At 45.5% G+C, this 16378-nt stretch overlaps 1 protein-coding gene across 4 annotated transcripts in view; it reads left to right on the forward strand.

Moving 5' to 3' along the window:
* gbf1 (golgi brefeldin A resistant guanine nucleotide exchange factor 1) overlaps positions 1-16378 on the forward strand; it is an 82306-nt gene that overhangs the window by 48570 nt on the left and 17358 nt on the right. For 2 of the 4 annotated variants that reach the window (XM_084948508.1, XM_084948509.1), the window contains exons 8-23: positions 1948-2002; positions 3310-3345; positions 4360-4504; positions 4605-4831; positions 4949-5117; positions 5220-5431; positions 5833-5931; positions 6022-6216; positions 8651-8843; positions 8987-9124; positions 9209-9297; positions 9368-9570; positions 9693-9816; positions 11857-11982; positions 15504-15586; positions 15944-16180. In XM_084948508.1, coding sequence (XP_084804634.1) covers positions 1948-2002; positions 3310-3345; positions 4360-4504; positions 4605-4831; positions 4949-5117; positions 5220-5431; positions 5833-5931; positions 6022-6216; positions 8651-8843; positions 8987-9124; positions 9209-9297; positions 9368-9570; positions 9693-9816; positions 11857-11982; positions 15504-15586; positions 15944-16180 — 2331 coding nt within the window. The remainder of the gene's footprint in view (positions 1-1947; positions 2003-3309; positions 3346-4359; positions 4505-4604; positions 4832-4948; positions 5118-5219; positions 5432-5832; positions 5932-6021; positions 6217-8650; positions 8844-8986; positions 9125-9208; positions 9298-9367; positions 9571-9692; positions 9817-11856; positions 11983-15503; positions 15587-15943; positions 16181-16378) is intronic. The other 2 variants (XM_084948510.1, XM_084948511.1) reach the window with 1 other exon arrangement.

Genomic DNA, 16378 nt, shown 5'->3' on the forward strand with positions numbered 1-16378 from the left:
TATGAAAAACTATACAGAATATGAAATAAATAACTTTACAGAAATCTGAGATATACAGTTATACAGAAATGGGAACTATGCAAGTTGTAAACAGCTGTAGGGTTAAAAATTATCGTATGTACAGAATGATTATTTACAGAGCTATACAGTAGTGCAGTTAAGATAAATTAGATATGTGGATAATTTCTACAGTATCTATATAAAGTGCTAGTGGTTGTGAGTGGTGGTTCAGTCCATGTTATTATTGTGTGTTTGAGGGTACAGTTGTCCATTGTGGGTGTGTGTATGTTCAGTCCATGTGTTAACGTGGGTCAGATGTCAGGAGGCAGAGTTCAGGAGTCTGACAGCTGTGGGGAAGAAGCTGTTCCGGTACCTGGTGGTCTTAGTCCGGAGGCTCCTGTAGCGCCTCCCAGAGGGCAGGAGGGTGAAGAGTCCATGTGATGGGTGACCGGGGTCTCTGATGATTTTCCCAGCCCTTTTCAGACACCGCTTCCTTAATAAAGGAATGGCACAGAATTACTGCTGTGACTTCAACAAATCAGTCACTGGACACTTTTCAAAGACTACCAGTCAAATTTGATTTAAAAAAACAACCTTTAATTTGTTTTTCTTCGGCTCTGTCATGCAGACACATTACATTTGCTGTAATGAGCTGTTAATTAGTCATCGATGATTTTGATAGTCGACTAATCGTGGCAGCCCTATTCGAGAGCCAACATCCAGACTGACGGCGAAACAACTAGTAGGTCAGCATTCCAACATTCGGAAGAAGCAACTGCTATCACAACTAGAGATGAACAATGTACAATATAAATGCTACGGCGAAGAGGAGCCAGGACATCAGGGGGGAGATATCATCATCCTCACCCTCCAAGATTGGTCCGAGATCAAGGCAGTGTGGAGGGAAGCTGGGGAACTGTTAGAGCTGGAGAAAGGTGTGATGAAGAATACCTTACCTTCCATGTCTTAGGCCTTAGAAACTGCCAAGCAAAGCATGGCCTCGGCTTACTCCCTGAACAGGTATACCAGAGAAGGAAGTCATGAGAATAAACCAGCTGTTCTCCACTCAGCCATCCAAGGTGTGCTCTCAGTGGCAGAGTACATAATGCACAGGCACATGGCTCAGTACATGAATACGTCAGTACAAGAAAGTCTGCAAATGCCTCATAGATCCTGGAATTCCTAGAACATCACAAGATCAACAGGACCCTGATGGCGAGCAACACTAGATCTACTTCAAGCACACAACGCTATCAAGCGTGGGATGCGTCTGTCCTGTGGAAGCCTGAACCCTCTCGGTGAAACAGCAAAGATACTGGAGTGTCATTTGGACTGGAGACGTGTAATTGGATGATAACAAAGAGGGAAGGTAGTCAGAGCTCAGGCTATCATGTCTGTGTCCTCGATCAGCCAGGTCATGATAATCGAAAGAGCTTGGAGGGAACAGTGACTGGACTTCTTTGAGTTTCTTGACGAGGTTTCATCTGAGAAGCTTCTTCAGTTCTAAGAGGAACTGGTGGAGAGATTGAAGCTGTCCTTTAAGAGAGTCATTAACCCACCATTGATCATCTGCCTAACCACATGAGCCAAGGTGTGAAAACAGGTGTGGGTCAGTATCAGCCAAGGTTTTGGATGAACCCATTGGGAGACCTAGCCCCACCCTATCACGTGATTTATCGATATCAAATGACCCAAGACGTGAGTGGACATCAAGGCGTCTGGGATGGGACCTTAAACCTGGATTAGATGAGCTCCGTAGATTACAATAGAAATTGTCATGAAAATAAAGAAAACCCATTAAATGAGAATGTGTGTCCAGTCTTTTGGTGTGTTTGCTTCCATTTCTAATTCACTTACATCATCTAAGATGCACAGCGTGGGCGAGGTTGGTGATTTATGTCATAGACTGTAGATGGGATGTTGTAACATGTTCATGTCTCTTTACAGACTCCCCCAGTTCAAAGAGGAGGCCAAGAGTTATGTTGGTGCTAACATGAAGAAGGTAACATGGCTGAGATTGTGAATGTGTGCTGCTTGCTGTCATCGTGCTTTCTCTTATTCTTTGTTAATCTTCCGTCTGAGTCTGTGTCCTCCCCCTGTGCTTGGATTCACTTTATTATTTGTAACTATTAGTTTTCTTTTCAAGTTTCCTGTACTTGTATGTGTCCCTGTTTTCCTTCCCACAGACCCTACCTGTCATCCTGGACACTGAGGATGTTACTTGTGCAGAGCAGCATAGAAACACAAGTCAGAGTGGGCTAGACAGGGTACTTAACTGGCAGGGTTAGCATGGCTTCTTGGTGGGAGTGCATGAGCGCATGAGTGTTAAACATTGGTGGTTTTAAGGATGTAGTTGAATCAAACATCAGCATCTCAACATTTCTGCAGTATCCACCAGTGAGCAGCACAGTGGTGCTGTAGGGTAGACTGTAATTACATGTTGTAGTTGCACTAAGTGACAACAAGAAGAGTTAACAGTAGAAGTAGCTACTCTCTGGCTTTATCTATCAGATGCTGCTATTTTATTGCACTGTTAGAGATGACATTTGTGAGTCCTTTGTACTGTATATGCAAAATTATTGTCAAAAAGCCCCTGAGAGGTGTTAAAGCCGTGACTGTGGTGCTCTGTACGCCTGCTGCTGACTGCTCCTGCAACTTCTAATGGCAGTTTTTATCTGAAGCTCATTCTTACATTGCACCGGCTTTATGGGCAAAACCACTTTGCAGCTTTAAATGTGTAAAATCTTTTACATATTTAGTGTAATTAGAAGATCTATCACATGACTAAATATGAAGACACTTTGAGCTTACAGGTAAATTCAACCCCTGCAAACATAAGTCAGATGCAGGTTAAAGTAAACGGCTTCATGCAGTCAGCTGTGCTCACCTTTATGAAAGCCTGTTGTGGTTCAGTCTGGACTTTCTGTGAATGTCCCTGCCTCTGAAGCACTGACTGGTACAGCACTGTACACCATATACACCACAACACAACAATGACCCCTGTTTGTCCTTTGAGCTACTGGTTACGTGTCACGTCACATATGTGTGTTCGATGCAGATTGGGGTGTTCCCAGAGTTTTAGCACTTGTTGCTTCTTGCATGGTCTGCCTCTCCACTGACACATCTGTGCTGGCTGCTCTTGGTTACAGCCTACAGTGACTGTGCACTCTGATCCGGAGCACTGTTTGCACTCCTCCCATCGTGCATAGATGTGTATGCTCAGTTGTGTTATGTGTTGGTCCCACTTATCTGCTGATAATGTTATCCATCACTAATCATGGGCCTTGCCTGCTCCCCTTCTCTTCTGAGGCTTACAATATCTTGTGGAAAAACAAACGTGTGCAGGTAAGGAAGATTACTCTCAGTATTTAGGCTAGGCCAGTATATAGATTCTCTCCCAATAACCTTTGACTTACCCTCGCTACCTTAACCTCTTTTCCTTTACCTGTGACCTTGGCAAGATGGAGGCATGACATGACACAAAAACAGGAAGCAGGCCTGCAGATCCTGCTGGTCATTGTGTGACACATAGCCGTCTATGACTGTGTAATACTCACATCTGGATTATCATACTTTAAATGATTGAATTCATTTGGGCTACACAGCTGTTGGATTTCATGTGCCAATATGTGTCCCAGCTGTTAGCAGATAGCTTTTTTGTATGTGTGTTTTTATTTAAAACAGACTTCCAACTATCCCAAGTGTTAAATAAATAAATAACTAGTTAGAGGATTAAAACCTTAGGGAATATTCTTCCAGCAGAAGTCTCTTCCTGTTCTTTTTTGACTCTTTCTCATAGTGGGGCAGGGCTATGCGATAGGACTGCATACAGGGGTCGTTTCATATTATCCTCTGTTCAGTGCAATCATTTTTCATTGCTTTAGATGATGGTTTGTAATAGTGCGCCACAGGAGAATCAGCCAGACAAGTCAAGGAGCTCGTTTCTAAACTGTAGCATGAAAAGAGCAGAAAACCGTGCTGTGCAAATTATGTGGCAAGTAGACGCCAACACAACAAAGCTGTACTAGCTAAGCGAGAGTAACGTGCGAGAGTATGGAGACAGTTTACCAACGAGACGTCGTCAAGTGCTCAAATAAACCTGAGACGTTAGAATGACCTTCTCCCCGCAGCACGCCATGTAAAAAAGAGTCACTAATACAATAACGAGCATATATAAATCTGGTTTCAAAGCACGCGACTCCAGGTACACAGCGCCGGCTGAAGACACGCCACACGAGTCCCGGTGCCTCTTGTGTATTACGAGTGTGTAAATGATCTGGATATAAAGAGAAGTGAAACATTGTCATTGCTCAGTGATGATGGACCAGCTGACTCACTGAACCACTGTGTTTCCTCCAGCTGAAGATGCGTGCCGGTGGCATGAGCGAGTCATCTAAATGGAAGAAACAGAAACGTTCCCCGCGGCCGCCTCGGCACACGGTCCGTAGTTCCTCCGGTCAGATGGAACCAAGCCAGCCCAGCACGCTCAACAACAACCTCTCGGGTAGGACACGCACTGTCGTAGTAATGGACTCACAGCCGTCTGTAAGCAGAGCTTTCAGGTCTTTGGTGGAGCGCTGTATGACTGGATCCTGTGTTCTCAGGTGGTGTCCCGTTCATGGAGGAGGGCTTGTCCAATCCCAGCCTTCCCGTCTCAGACAGCTCTGCCTCATCTATCTGTAGCCCAACAGCCACTGACAGCGGCCTGGACACCTGCTCAAAAACGACTTCCAGGGAAGACCTTTCTGACCTGGATCAGTGCAGCTCTGCATCAACCGCTGGTGCAGCCATTGCGCTCACAGGGACTGAGTCTGGCTCTACAGATGCACAGGTGAACATGTTTCCAATGGCTCTTATTTACATTTTCAGCTGCGTGAGAGACATTGTATTTCCTCGGTTCTCCCTGTCCTTCTCCCTAATCTCTTGTGCTGCGCCTCTTTCTGTCTAGTTTGAGGGCCAGCAGGCTGAACCAGCCCCGTCAGCCTCAGTGGAGTCCATCCCTGAGGTTCTGGAGGACAAAGACTCCATTACAGAGCAGTCAGACAGTGCCTCTGTCCATGATATGGATTACGTCAACCCCAGAGGCGTCCGCTTCACACAGTCCACGCAAAGAGATGGTAGGATCCAGCTGAATTTAGCAAGAAGGGCAGAAGATGATCTGAGAGCAACATCTGTGATGTAGAGTGGTTCTCTCTTGTCCTTTTGCCTCTTGTCTGTAGGAGCATCCCTCATCCCGTATGGCCTGCCGTGTCTCAGAGAGCTGTTTCGTTTCCTGATTTCACTGACCAACCCTCATGACCGCCACAACACTGATGCCATGATGCACATGGGCCTGCAGCTGCTGACCGTAGCCCTGGAATCAGCACACATCCCTAACTACCAGTCCTTGTTAGTGCTGGTCAAAGACGAGCTCTGTCGACACCTGTTCCAGGTAAATTAAATGTAGATGATGTCATTGCTGCATGTTGTTGAGTTGATGACAGTGCGGAGCAGTCCTCGTCAAACCTGCGGTCTTATTTTGGTAACTCTGTGCTGATCTGAGTCTTTTTTAGCGATTATTGGCTTTTTATTGAACTAAAGCATCTGGTCCAGGTTCCTTACTGAGATGGCTAAAAGTGTGCACCATATATTTGTGTTTCACTGCTAATGACAGACATGACCGGAGTGTTTTTAGGTTATAAACCCAGAGATCTACTCTTAACCTTCTGGACTGAGTTATCTGACCTCAGATGGACTGATTGGTTCTCTTAGTCGAGGCCTGAGTCCTCTGCAGGGCAGTACACTGGTGTAGTTATGAGGCCTTGCTGACGAAGTACCTCATCTGTGTTCCAGCTGCTGAGTGTGGACCGTATGAACCTGTATGCTTCATCCATACGGGTTTGCTTCTTGCTCTTTGAAAGCATGAGAGTGCACCTGAAGTTTCAGCTCGAGGTAGCTGTTCTCATTGATCCACACTCCTGTCATTCAGCTTTCATAGTGTTAGTCCCTGAGGACCTGATGGCCATGTCTCTGTTTGCTCAGATGTACCTGAAGAAGCTCATAGACATCATCACTTCAGAGAACATTAAGATGCCCTACGAGATGAAGGAGGTGGCTCTGGAGGCACTGGTCCAGTTATGGAGGATCCCCAGTTTTGTCACTGAGCTCTACATTAACTATGACTGTGACTTTTACTGCTCCAACCTCTTTGAAGATCTCACCAAGCTGCTGTCTAAGGTAACCCGCCCTGAAAGGCTTGCTAGTGATGAACAGGCCCTGGTTACCTTTTTGTACTGAGAGCAGACTGCTGCAGTTGTTCTGTTTCCATGTATTTGAATGGCAAAATAATAGAAACCAGTTTTCTGTTAGAAGAGGTTTAGAGCGTCCTCCATTTCTTCTACTCCTGAGTGTTTTCTGCAGAGGACGTTTGGCTCTGTTTACACACTGGTCACCACTTGTAAAATATTAGTGTTTTTAGGTCATATGAACAACATACAGGTGATAACAGAAAGCAGATGCAGCTCATGTCTGTTTTTGATTTGCATTCATCTCCAAACCAGCCGTTTTCACTGCACCACCGACCATCGTCCATTACACACGTCAGCTGTTTTGATTGCCGTGCAACAGTGATGTTGAATCAATGCATAAACACAGTCTCGAAAACTTGGGCTGTGTAAAATGTAAATAAAAACAACATGCACTAATCACATAAACTCATGTTATTCACATGAGAACCATGTTTTGTGTGAGTCAGGACTGCAGAGAGCTGTCTCCCAACAGGAGGAGGAGTCCTCCAGCCAGGCTCCTCAGCTTGCAGGCATTTAAAAGAAGAGAGGATGCTGCACAGTGGTTCACATGTGGTCAAATAGTCCATCAACTTCAAAATGACCTCAGACGAAGCTGCCAGAGATGATCCAAGCAAAGCAGACAGAAACAAAAGATCAGTCAGAACAGAGCCAAACATGTCCAGTTGTAGGAAGGATACAATTATAACACAGTACAGGGAGTGCAGAATTATTAGGCAAGTTGTATTTTTGAGGAATAATGTTATTATTGAACAACAACCATGTTCTCAATGAACCCAAAAAACTCATTAATATCAAAGCTGAATGTTTCTGGAAGTAGTTTTAGTTTGTTTGTAGTTTTAGCTATTTTAGGGGGATATCTGTGTGTGCAGGTGACTATTACTGTGCAGAATTATTAGGCAACTTAACAAAAAACAAATATATACCCATTTCAATCATTTATTTTTACCAGTGAAACCAATATAACATCTCCACATTCACAAATATACATTTCTGACATTCAAAAACAAAACAAAAACAAATCAGCGACCAATATAGCCACCTTTCTTTGCAAGGACACTCAAAAGCCTGCCATCCATGGATTCTGTCAGTGTTTTGATCTGTTCACCATCAACATTGCGTGCAGCAGCAACCACAGCCTCCCAGACACTGTTCAGAGAGGTGTACTGTTTTCCCTCCTTGTAAATCTCACATTTGATGATGGACCACAGGTTCTCAATGGGGTTCAGATCAGGTGAACAAGGAGGCCATGTCATTAGTTTTTCTTCTTTTATACCCTTTCTTGCCAGCCACGCTGTGGAGTACTTGGACACGTGTGATGGAGCATTGTCCTGCATGAAAATCATGTTTTTCTTGAAGGATGCAGACTTCTTCCTGTACCACTGCTTGAAGAAGGTGTCTTCCAGAAACTGGCAGTAGGACTGGGAGTTGAGCTTGACTCCATCCTCAACCCGAAAAGGCCCCACAAGCTCATCTTTGATGATACCAGCCCAAACCAGTACTCCACCTCCACCTTGCTGGCGTCTGAGTCGGACTGGAGCTCTCTGCCCTTTACCAATCCAGCCACGGGCCCATCCATCTGGCCCATCAAGACTCACTCTCATTTCATCAGTCCATAAAACCTTAGAAAAACCAGTCTTGAGATATTTCTTGGCCCAGTCTTGACGTTTCAGCTTGTGTGTCTTGTTCAGTGGTGGTCGTCTTTCAGCCTTTCTTACCTTGGCCATGTCTCTGAGTATTGCACACCTTGTGCTTTTGGGCACTCCAGTGATGTTGCAGCTCTGAAATATGGCCAAACTGGTGGCAAGTGGCATCTTGGCAGCTGCACGCTTGACTTTTCTCAGTTCATGGGCAGTTATTTTGCGCCTTGGTTTTTCCACACGCTTCTTGCGACCCTGTTGACTATTTTGAATGAAACGCTTGATTGTTCGATGATCACGCTTCAGAAGCTTTGCAATTTTGAGACTGCTGCATCCCTCTGCAAGATATCTCACTATTTTTGACTTTTCTGAGCCTGTCAAGTCCTTCTTTTGACCCATTTTGCCAAAGGAAAGGACGTTGCCTAATAATTATGCACACCTGATATAGGGTGTTGATGTCATTAGACCACACCCCTTCTCATTACAGAGATGCACATCACCTAATATGCTTAATTGGTAGTAGGCTTTCGAGCCTATACAGCTTGGAGTAAGACAACATGCATGAAGAGGATGATGTGGACAAAATACTCATTTGCCTAATAATTCTGCACTCCCTGTAGACACAGGTAGTATTATGGACCTGGACAATAGACCGTTTGCAGGTTAATATTCTGTAGGTTATGATGTGAGTATTATGTGAAAGTGTTTTTTCTTCTGTGGCGATAGAACGCGTTTCCAGTGTCGGGGCAGCTGTACACCACCCACCTCCTGTCACTGGAGGCGCTGCTCACAGTGATCGACAGCATCGAAGCTCACTGCCAGGCCAGGGTGCTAAGCAGCATAGCTCAGCAAGACCAAGCAGAGACTGCGCTGGCAGACGGAGAGGGTGCAGCCAAAGCTGAAACAGACTCTGCAGCTGGTATAAGCACAGATAACTTCACACCTCATAGATGGATGCAGCTTGGGTGTCATTTTACTGTCTTTTTCACCTTTGTCATGTGATTGAATAACACACGTTGGACATGGACAGCTTCAGTAAAAACATTTCCCTTCTGTTTACAGATGTTAGTAGACTTGGCAGTACCAATGGTTTGAGTCCCTTGCAGCCTGAAAAAGCACCAGTGTATCCTCCAACCAGTGGACATCTAATGGCCGAGAAGATGAGACTGGGCAGACAGGATCAGGGAGACAGCGACCTTTGTGAGGCCTCTGTCTTCTTTAAAGTTTGTCTAAGCGCTGCGTGGAAACTGCTCAGCTGAGACTAACAGAAATTCTTTTCTCCAGCTGAGAAGAGAAGTCTGAAAAAGCCTCAGCGTTTCTTGTCCTGTTTACCTGACTCGCACGAGTTAATGGAAATTAGAACAAAGAAAAAGGTATGTGGAATTCATTTAATGAGAGTAACGTAAAGAACAACATCTGCAGCGTTTCTTGCTGTGTGTCAAGCTGCTGATCACAGGCACGGAGCAGTTTAACCAGAAGCCCAAGAAAGGCATCCAGTTCCTCCAGGAGAAAGGCCTCCTCAGCAGCCCCATAGACAACAACCAGGTGGCCCAGTGGCTGAGAGAAAACCCCCGACTGGACAAGAAAATGATTGGCGAGTACGTCAGCGATCGGAAGAACCCGGAACTCCTGGACAGCTTTGTGAAGTAGGCTTAGCATGCTTTCATTTTAACGTTTGCTCTTCACAGGCGGAGCCGTGTGTGTTCAGTAACAATAATCAGTAATGCACCGTGTGAGCAAACAATAATCTGACTGGTTTCTTTTCCAGCACATTTACCTTCCAGGGGCTTCGTATTGACGAGGCCCTGCGGCTCTACCTGGAGGCCTTCAGATTACCTGGAGAGGCTCCTGTCATTCAGAGACTCCTGGAAACGTTCACAGACAACTGGCATGTAAGGGACATGTCCTACAATTCATTATTACTGCAGACCACAGCAGGACATCAGGCCACACGTGGTCTAGGCTACGCTTGAGTCAGAGATTAAGTCATTTCACTCTTAGTTTGAATACTAAAGCTAAAAGAAGTCTGGACACCTCTGCAAAGGTCATAATAAGAGCGTGATCAGAGATGAAACAGACCCGAGAATGAGCATCAGCTGACTGCTGTAGCAGGATCAGGCACAACAGTAATAATGTGATGATCCCACTGAGGTTTGGATTCCCCTCAACCTCTCACATTAGGGCCAATAGGGGTTCAGGGGTTTGTGGATTGGGTGGTGATCTGAAGGTCAGCGCTTGTGTGGAGAAGGAGCCTGAGCCTAGGATACAGAGCCTGGTATACTGGTTTCCCCCAGTTTGGCACCTGTATACTGGGACTTTTCCCAGTGGACGAGGGGGTTGCTTTCCTCCAGGTCAGGGAAGCAGGTACTGAGCGTCATTTGCACCGATGCACCACTTCAGGTCCCACAAATAAAAAAGCTTTAACAATGAGGCTGGAGACGTCATGTCGCCTGGGTGGTCCGCTGGACCTCACCCCTGGGTGGTCCGCTGGACCTCACCCCTGGGTGGACGGGGTTCGCCCTGAGTTTCTCTGGATCTTGTAGGGCTGTCTTACTTTTGCATGGAAGACTGGGACAGTGTCTCTGGTATGACTGGCCCTTTGCTGCAGGCACTCCCTAAGAGCTTGGTGTGCATTACCATTGGAGTCATTGCTCCTGGTGAAAGTTGGCCTGTTACGGTGAAAAGCCTGGAAACGAAGCTGTTGATTCTGTGGTCAGCGTATGTTCCTGCCCTCACATATGGCCACAGCCTGTGGAGACTGACTGAAAGACTGAGATCACAATTCAATTTTATTTATATGTATATAATCACAACAAAAGTCGCCTCAAGGCGCTTCATAGGTATCATCCTCCTCTGTCATGTCTCTGCTCTCCCTCGGTTGTTCTGAAAGGTCCAGTGTAGAGTCGCTCATCTGACTGGGATGCCCCCAGTTTGAGTGTTTTGGGCACATCTTGCCTCAGGATGTCTCTGCTTAGGCTGCTCCGCCTGATATCTGACCCATTGTAAGTGGCAGAAAATGGACAGATGGATGCTGTGTAGTTTGATGTGTCCATCACAGCTTGCCTGAACAGTGTGCTTCAGTCACTGGAAGGACGGTGCATGTGTCTGAAAGCAGCTATGGGGGGAGTTCCTGCAGTGGTCTTCCAAGAACTGAACTGTTAAGTGGCAGCACGGTGCTGCAGAAAGAGGAGGCAGCCTACGGAGCCTATGCCAGCTGTCACAGGGCAAACGCAGGCATGCAGCCGAACAGCTCGCCAGTGGCATCAAACAAAAGACTGATAATGTGCATGTACATATACTCTTTTATTCTATTGTTCTTTGGCCAATAATGTTACCACTGGGAAGACTTGGATTATGTAATTATCTAGTGTCCCCTAATAGACCCTAATCCCAGTGCAGTGCATTTATAATTTAATACTTTTACTCGTTCCAACATACCTGGAAACAAACTCGGTGCACATTCACATGTTTCACAGTCTGGTCACAACCAAGCGTGTTCATCAGAAGGTAACTCCACCTGTAAGAGACGGCCCTCAGTATTGTGGTCAACCCTGCAGATTGTTTAGATTATAGCAGTGGGATGACATAAGTGTCAAGACAGAGTCACATATAGAGTATGACAGGCAAAGGACAAACTCCACAGGGGAAACATTTGACGCCTCAAAATAGCAGGAGGAGCCATGTGACCTGGAAACTATTCCTAGTAATGTCCCTTTTTTTTTTTTAGGCCAGCCACACACAGGAGTAGGCTTTGATGATTCATTCTAGGCAGTGACACTGTAAATGGGTTTTCCACTCTGTGGGGTCAGTGTGGTATCAGCTGAGAGGTGAATCTGGAGGTCAGAACAAGGGGAGTAGTTGTAGTGTGCCATAGAGGCACAGCAGCCTCTGTTTGTTGTGTGATATTTGGTCCATGCTCTGTGTGTTTGTAGAAAGTCAACGGCTTTCCTTTCATGAGCAACGATGCTGGCTTCGCCCTGGCCTACGCTGTCATCATGTTGAACACTGACCAGCATAACCACAATGTCCGCAAGCAGAACATCCCCATGACTGTAGAGGTAAGTGATCACACACCTGTGTGCGGTTGTGAAGCATGAACTAGTCGTGCCAGTTTGTGTAAATGGACAGCAGTCATTTCCCCAACACTGGTCTGAAAGGATATGCCTCCGTAGCACCAAGAACGGAGCTTTCAAATAAGATAACACGTATAAGAAGTGTCTGAGATTTGTTATTATGGAAGCCCAAACATGGCAAATGTCACCGGACAACACCGCTGCAACAGGAGCGTCAAACAGGACATAAAAACAAAGACCTCAGTAAGAAGCTTGAATCTAACATGATGGTTGTGTTTGAGTGTCACAGGGATTGTAGTTTGAACCTCATCAAACCAGACTTAACTGCCAAAATGTAACCAAGCAACCATGGTAACACTGGGATGAACTACCAATGTGATGGGAAGATATATCCATATGGTCTAGTAATGATAATTATCTAACCCGAATGATTACAGCTATGCATCTGTTTACATTATATTGTCAAAATCCAGGTGTCCCAATCACTTCCATGGCCACAGGTGCAGGAAGTCGAGCCTCTAGCTGCTGGGTCATATTGATAGGATACCACCTGTGCAGCAACTCAGGAAATTTCCTCACTACTAAATAGTCCACAGTGAGCTGTTAATGCTATTATTGTCAGAGAGGTAGGCCAGGTAGAATCACACCTGAGGCGTGTAGTGTGCACACAGCTTTCTGCAGAATCAGTTACTACACACTGACAAACTTCATGTACTGCTGCACTCCAAGTGTTAGTAAACCAAGTGTGAGGCACAGCATCAGCTGCAGTGATGTGCACATCAGTATCCCATGAGTCAGTATGCCACCTCTGGACTCAGGAGCAGTGCACGCGCTCTCTGGAGGAATCATCATTCACCGTCTTCTTACCCAGTGGACGAGTCTGGGTTTAGCAGCAGCCAGGAGAACAGAACTATCTGACCAGGTTTAGTGGCTCAGGGTGTGGGGCTGATGTTCAGGCTCAGCTCCTTAGGTTCAGTGAACTTCATGTTTCAGCGTGCTGAGATATTTTGGATCATCTCATGCTCCCAACAGTTTGAGAATAGTTCAGGTGTGGCCCCTTTCACGTCCAACCTGACTGTGCACCAGCGCACAAAGTCCATAAAGACGTGAATAAACAAGTTTGGTGTGGAAGAAGTTTGACTGGTCCTGTAGTGGTCCTGTAGTGGTCCTGTAGTGGTCCTGTAGCCTCACATATGTGGGTCCTTCAGAAGAACTGAAGCTCTTACAGCTGCAGACGTCATAGGAAACATTGATGGTTGAATTTATTTATTTAAAAGGGACAGTGCAGTTTAACACAGTTCAAGTGCAAGACATGAAACTGATGTACCGCACGTAGGTTTATAGCTGCTGCTCATTTTCAACAATTGTCCCTTGTTGGGCTTACAATCTAATAAAAAAGATATTAAAGTCGTTGTTGTGGTTCTCATTCACCAGCCTGTTGTGCATGAGTAATAATGGCTGAATGAAGCGTAAAACGTCCGCCCTGTTACTGTTTCCACAGTAATCGAGTAAATACTCGGTGGTCGGCAGGGAGCTCATTAACAGAGAAAAGTCCTGATGCTGAGTTATTTCTATGTTTTAAAGCACAAACATGTTGAGTAGAGAGATTGTCCATGGAAACACTGTGAAGACTATTAAGGTTGTTCCAGTGATAAGAAATGAAAAGTCGAATGCATTAGCATGATTCTGTTTGTTATACCTTCATTATCATTTCTTTAACAATGTCAACAATGATTATCTACACTGTTTGATTATTGTAAACTTTTGCAGCTCTCTCTTAAATATAGATATACCGAGCTAAATGAAAATGGTGAGCTGTTGTACTTCACATGTCAGGTGGTGCAGTCAGTGCAAGAAAAATCTTTGTTTCATTTAAAGTTCAGTGTACGAGTTAATAGAGACGTTTAAACTGAAGCTAGTTGCAAAGCGTGTTTGTTACAGCTGCAGTTACACAGAGTATCCACCCCGCGATACCACATCAGCACGAAAATAACACAACACTGTCACTGAAACCTGCCATAAATGTTGTAAATATAATGATTATAATACTACTAATGATAATAATGTTGTTGTTGACCTTTGTATTCTAGCAGAATGCAGTCAGATGTTGGTGAGGCTGAGAGAGAGTAAAACCACAGCACTGGTTCTGACATGCATGTGTGAGAAACCCATAAACACAAACGAACCCATTCAGCATTACAGCAAATTAAAGAGAAGTACATCAAATAGTTTAGACCAGCGGTCCCAAACCCCCGGTCCGCGGCCCAGTGCCGGTCCGTTAGTCGTTTGGTACCGGGCCCTGAGAGTTGAGGCTCGGGTGTGAAATTCATGGTCTTCAGGGTTCTTATTGTTAACTCTGTTTCCCTGGGTCTTTCCCGTGTTGTAGTTGTGCGTCTTATTTTTAAAGAAATATTTACGCGATACCATAGCAACCAGAGAGCATTAAGAGGGGAGGATGCTACTCTCAGTGTTGTTGGTGCATTTTAGGAGGACGCTGCTATTATTATATTTACAAAATACCAGCATTTTTGTCTCAGTCATGTCATTTTCTTTTTGTTAAACATGACACATCTGGTGGTTTGACATTCCTCTAACAAAGCTGGTGTTTGCACTGGTGAAGCTGCTGGTTCAGGGAGCCCACAGCTGTAGTCAGTGGCTCCACACAGTCAGGGAGGGGGGGTGTACGTCTGTGCTCTCTGCCTCTGGTTGACGGTGTCGAAGCCTAAACTCTGTGTGGCACTCACTGACGAACACACCACACACTTGCTTTCTCTCTTCTTATGTTCACATAGTTAATAAAAGCTGGTCTGACCTCCTCATCTGTTGTTGTGTATTAAAATCATTTCTCTGCGCTTTCAGCTGCAGTCTGGGGAAAAACTCACCACCTCGGGGTCAGACAACACACAGACGTCCACACAATAGTTTGGACAGGGCCAATAAAAGTGGCGCCTGGCACTTCGCTTACTTAGGAGCTTGTTGCAGTATGTAACATTCATCACAGCATGTGTTGGCACCAGTTATTTTTGGAATGGGAAAACTATGGCTGTGTGCACATCAGATCGTGTTCCCCGACAATAACATGACATGATTGAGGTTCAGCTGAGGGCGGTGGGATGGTAGGTACTGTGTCCATAAAACCCAGCGTGCTGTTTCCAGCAGCTGCTCCCAGACCAGCGCTGATACTGACCACTGTGAGTTTCAGATGGCATGTTCCTGATCCTTAGCAGGATCCTGTTTCTGCGTCTCTCTGTGGCATCACTGTTTTCCTAATGATGCACCTAAAATATATTAAATGACACATGAGTGCGTGTCCAACCAAGGCCTGTTAACTGTTGGTGTGATGCTCTGTGAACAAAGCACTACATGCCAGAGGATTGGGTATCTTAGCTTAGGTGCTCTCCCCGACGTGTGAGTGGAAACAAAAGTCTACTGGTCACATGTTTGAATAGTTTGTAGAGTGAAACCAGTGCTGATCACTGCTAACATGATGTTTCACTTTAAAACAGCAATTCAAGAAAAATCTAAAGGGAGTCAACGGAAACAAAGACTTTGACCAGGACATGTTGGAGGATATCTACAATGCTATCAAGTAAGGCGCACAGCATAACTCCCCTGATGTGTTAGCATCTGCTATCAGCAGCCAGACCTGAGCCTCATTTCTGTGCTTATCCTGGTTCAGGATATCTTGTTAAAAATGCCCATTACGCTGCTTCAATCACCCCATTTAAAAGCAAAAGGTTGATTCTGTTCATCTGCATGTAGCGTTTAATGTTTCTCCTGCTGAAACGCCACATCTGGATGAACGGAATAAGGCTTCTGGGGTTTCCTTACCTGGATGCATCAACACAGATCTAAAGAGCTTCCAGCTGTTTCCATATTGATGTGATTAAAGAAGGCAGGCAGCTGTCCTAGGCTCATGAATAGACCGATGTTCTTTCCTTTGTAGAAACGAGGAGATTGTGATGCCGGACGAGCAGACGGGTTTAGTGAAGGAGAATTATGTGTGGAGCGTCTTACTGCACCGCGGCGCCTCATCCGAAGGCGTCTTTCTCCACCTGCCGCCCGGCAGCTACGACAATGACTTGTTCACCATGACATGGGGCCCCACTATCGCTGCACTCTCCTATGTCTTTGACAAGAGCCTCGATGATGTCATCATCCAGAAGGCCATCACTGGCTTCAGGTATACAGCACTCAGATGTACTCGGTGGTAAATGCTACTACTTTAAATGTCCACATCCACGGGTTAGCCTGCAGGAGAAGCACGGTCCACCCACACACAAGTTACTGTTATTAACTGTGGACGGACAAATCGTGTGATTACTGTAGGAGAAACTTTGCCCAAAAAATGCACGTTTTAAAACAGGCGTAGTTTTGTCAG

The sequence above is a fragment of the Perissodus microlepis genome, chromosome 13, assembly GCF_051167445.1.
Source record: "Perissodus microlepis isolate ML-2025 ecotype Zambia chromosome 13, ASM5116744v1, whole genome shotgun sequence".
Lineage (NCBI taxonomy): Eukaryota > Metazoa > Chordata > Actinopteri > Cichliformes > Cichlidae > Perissodus > Perissodus microlepis.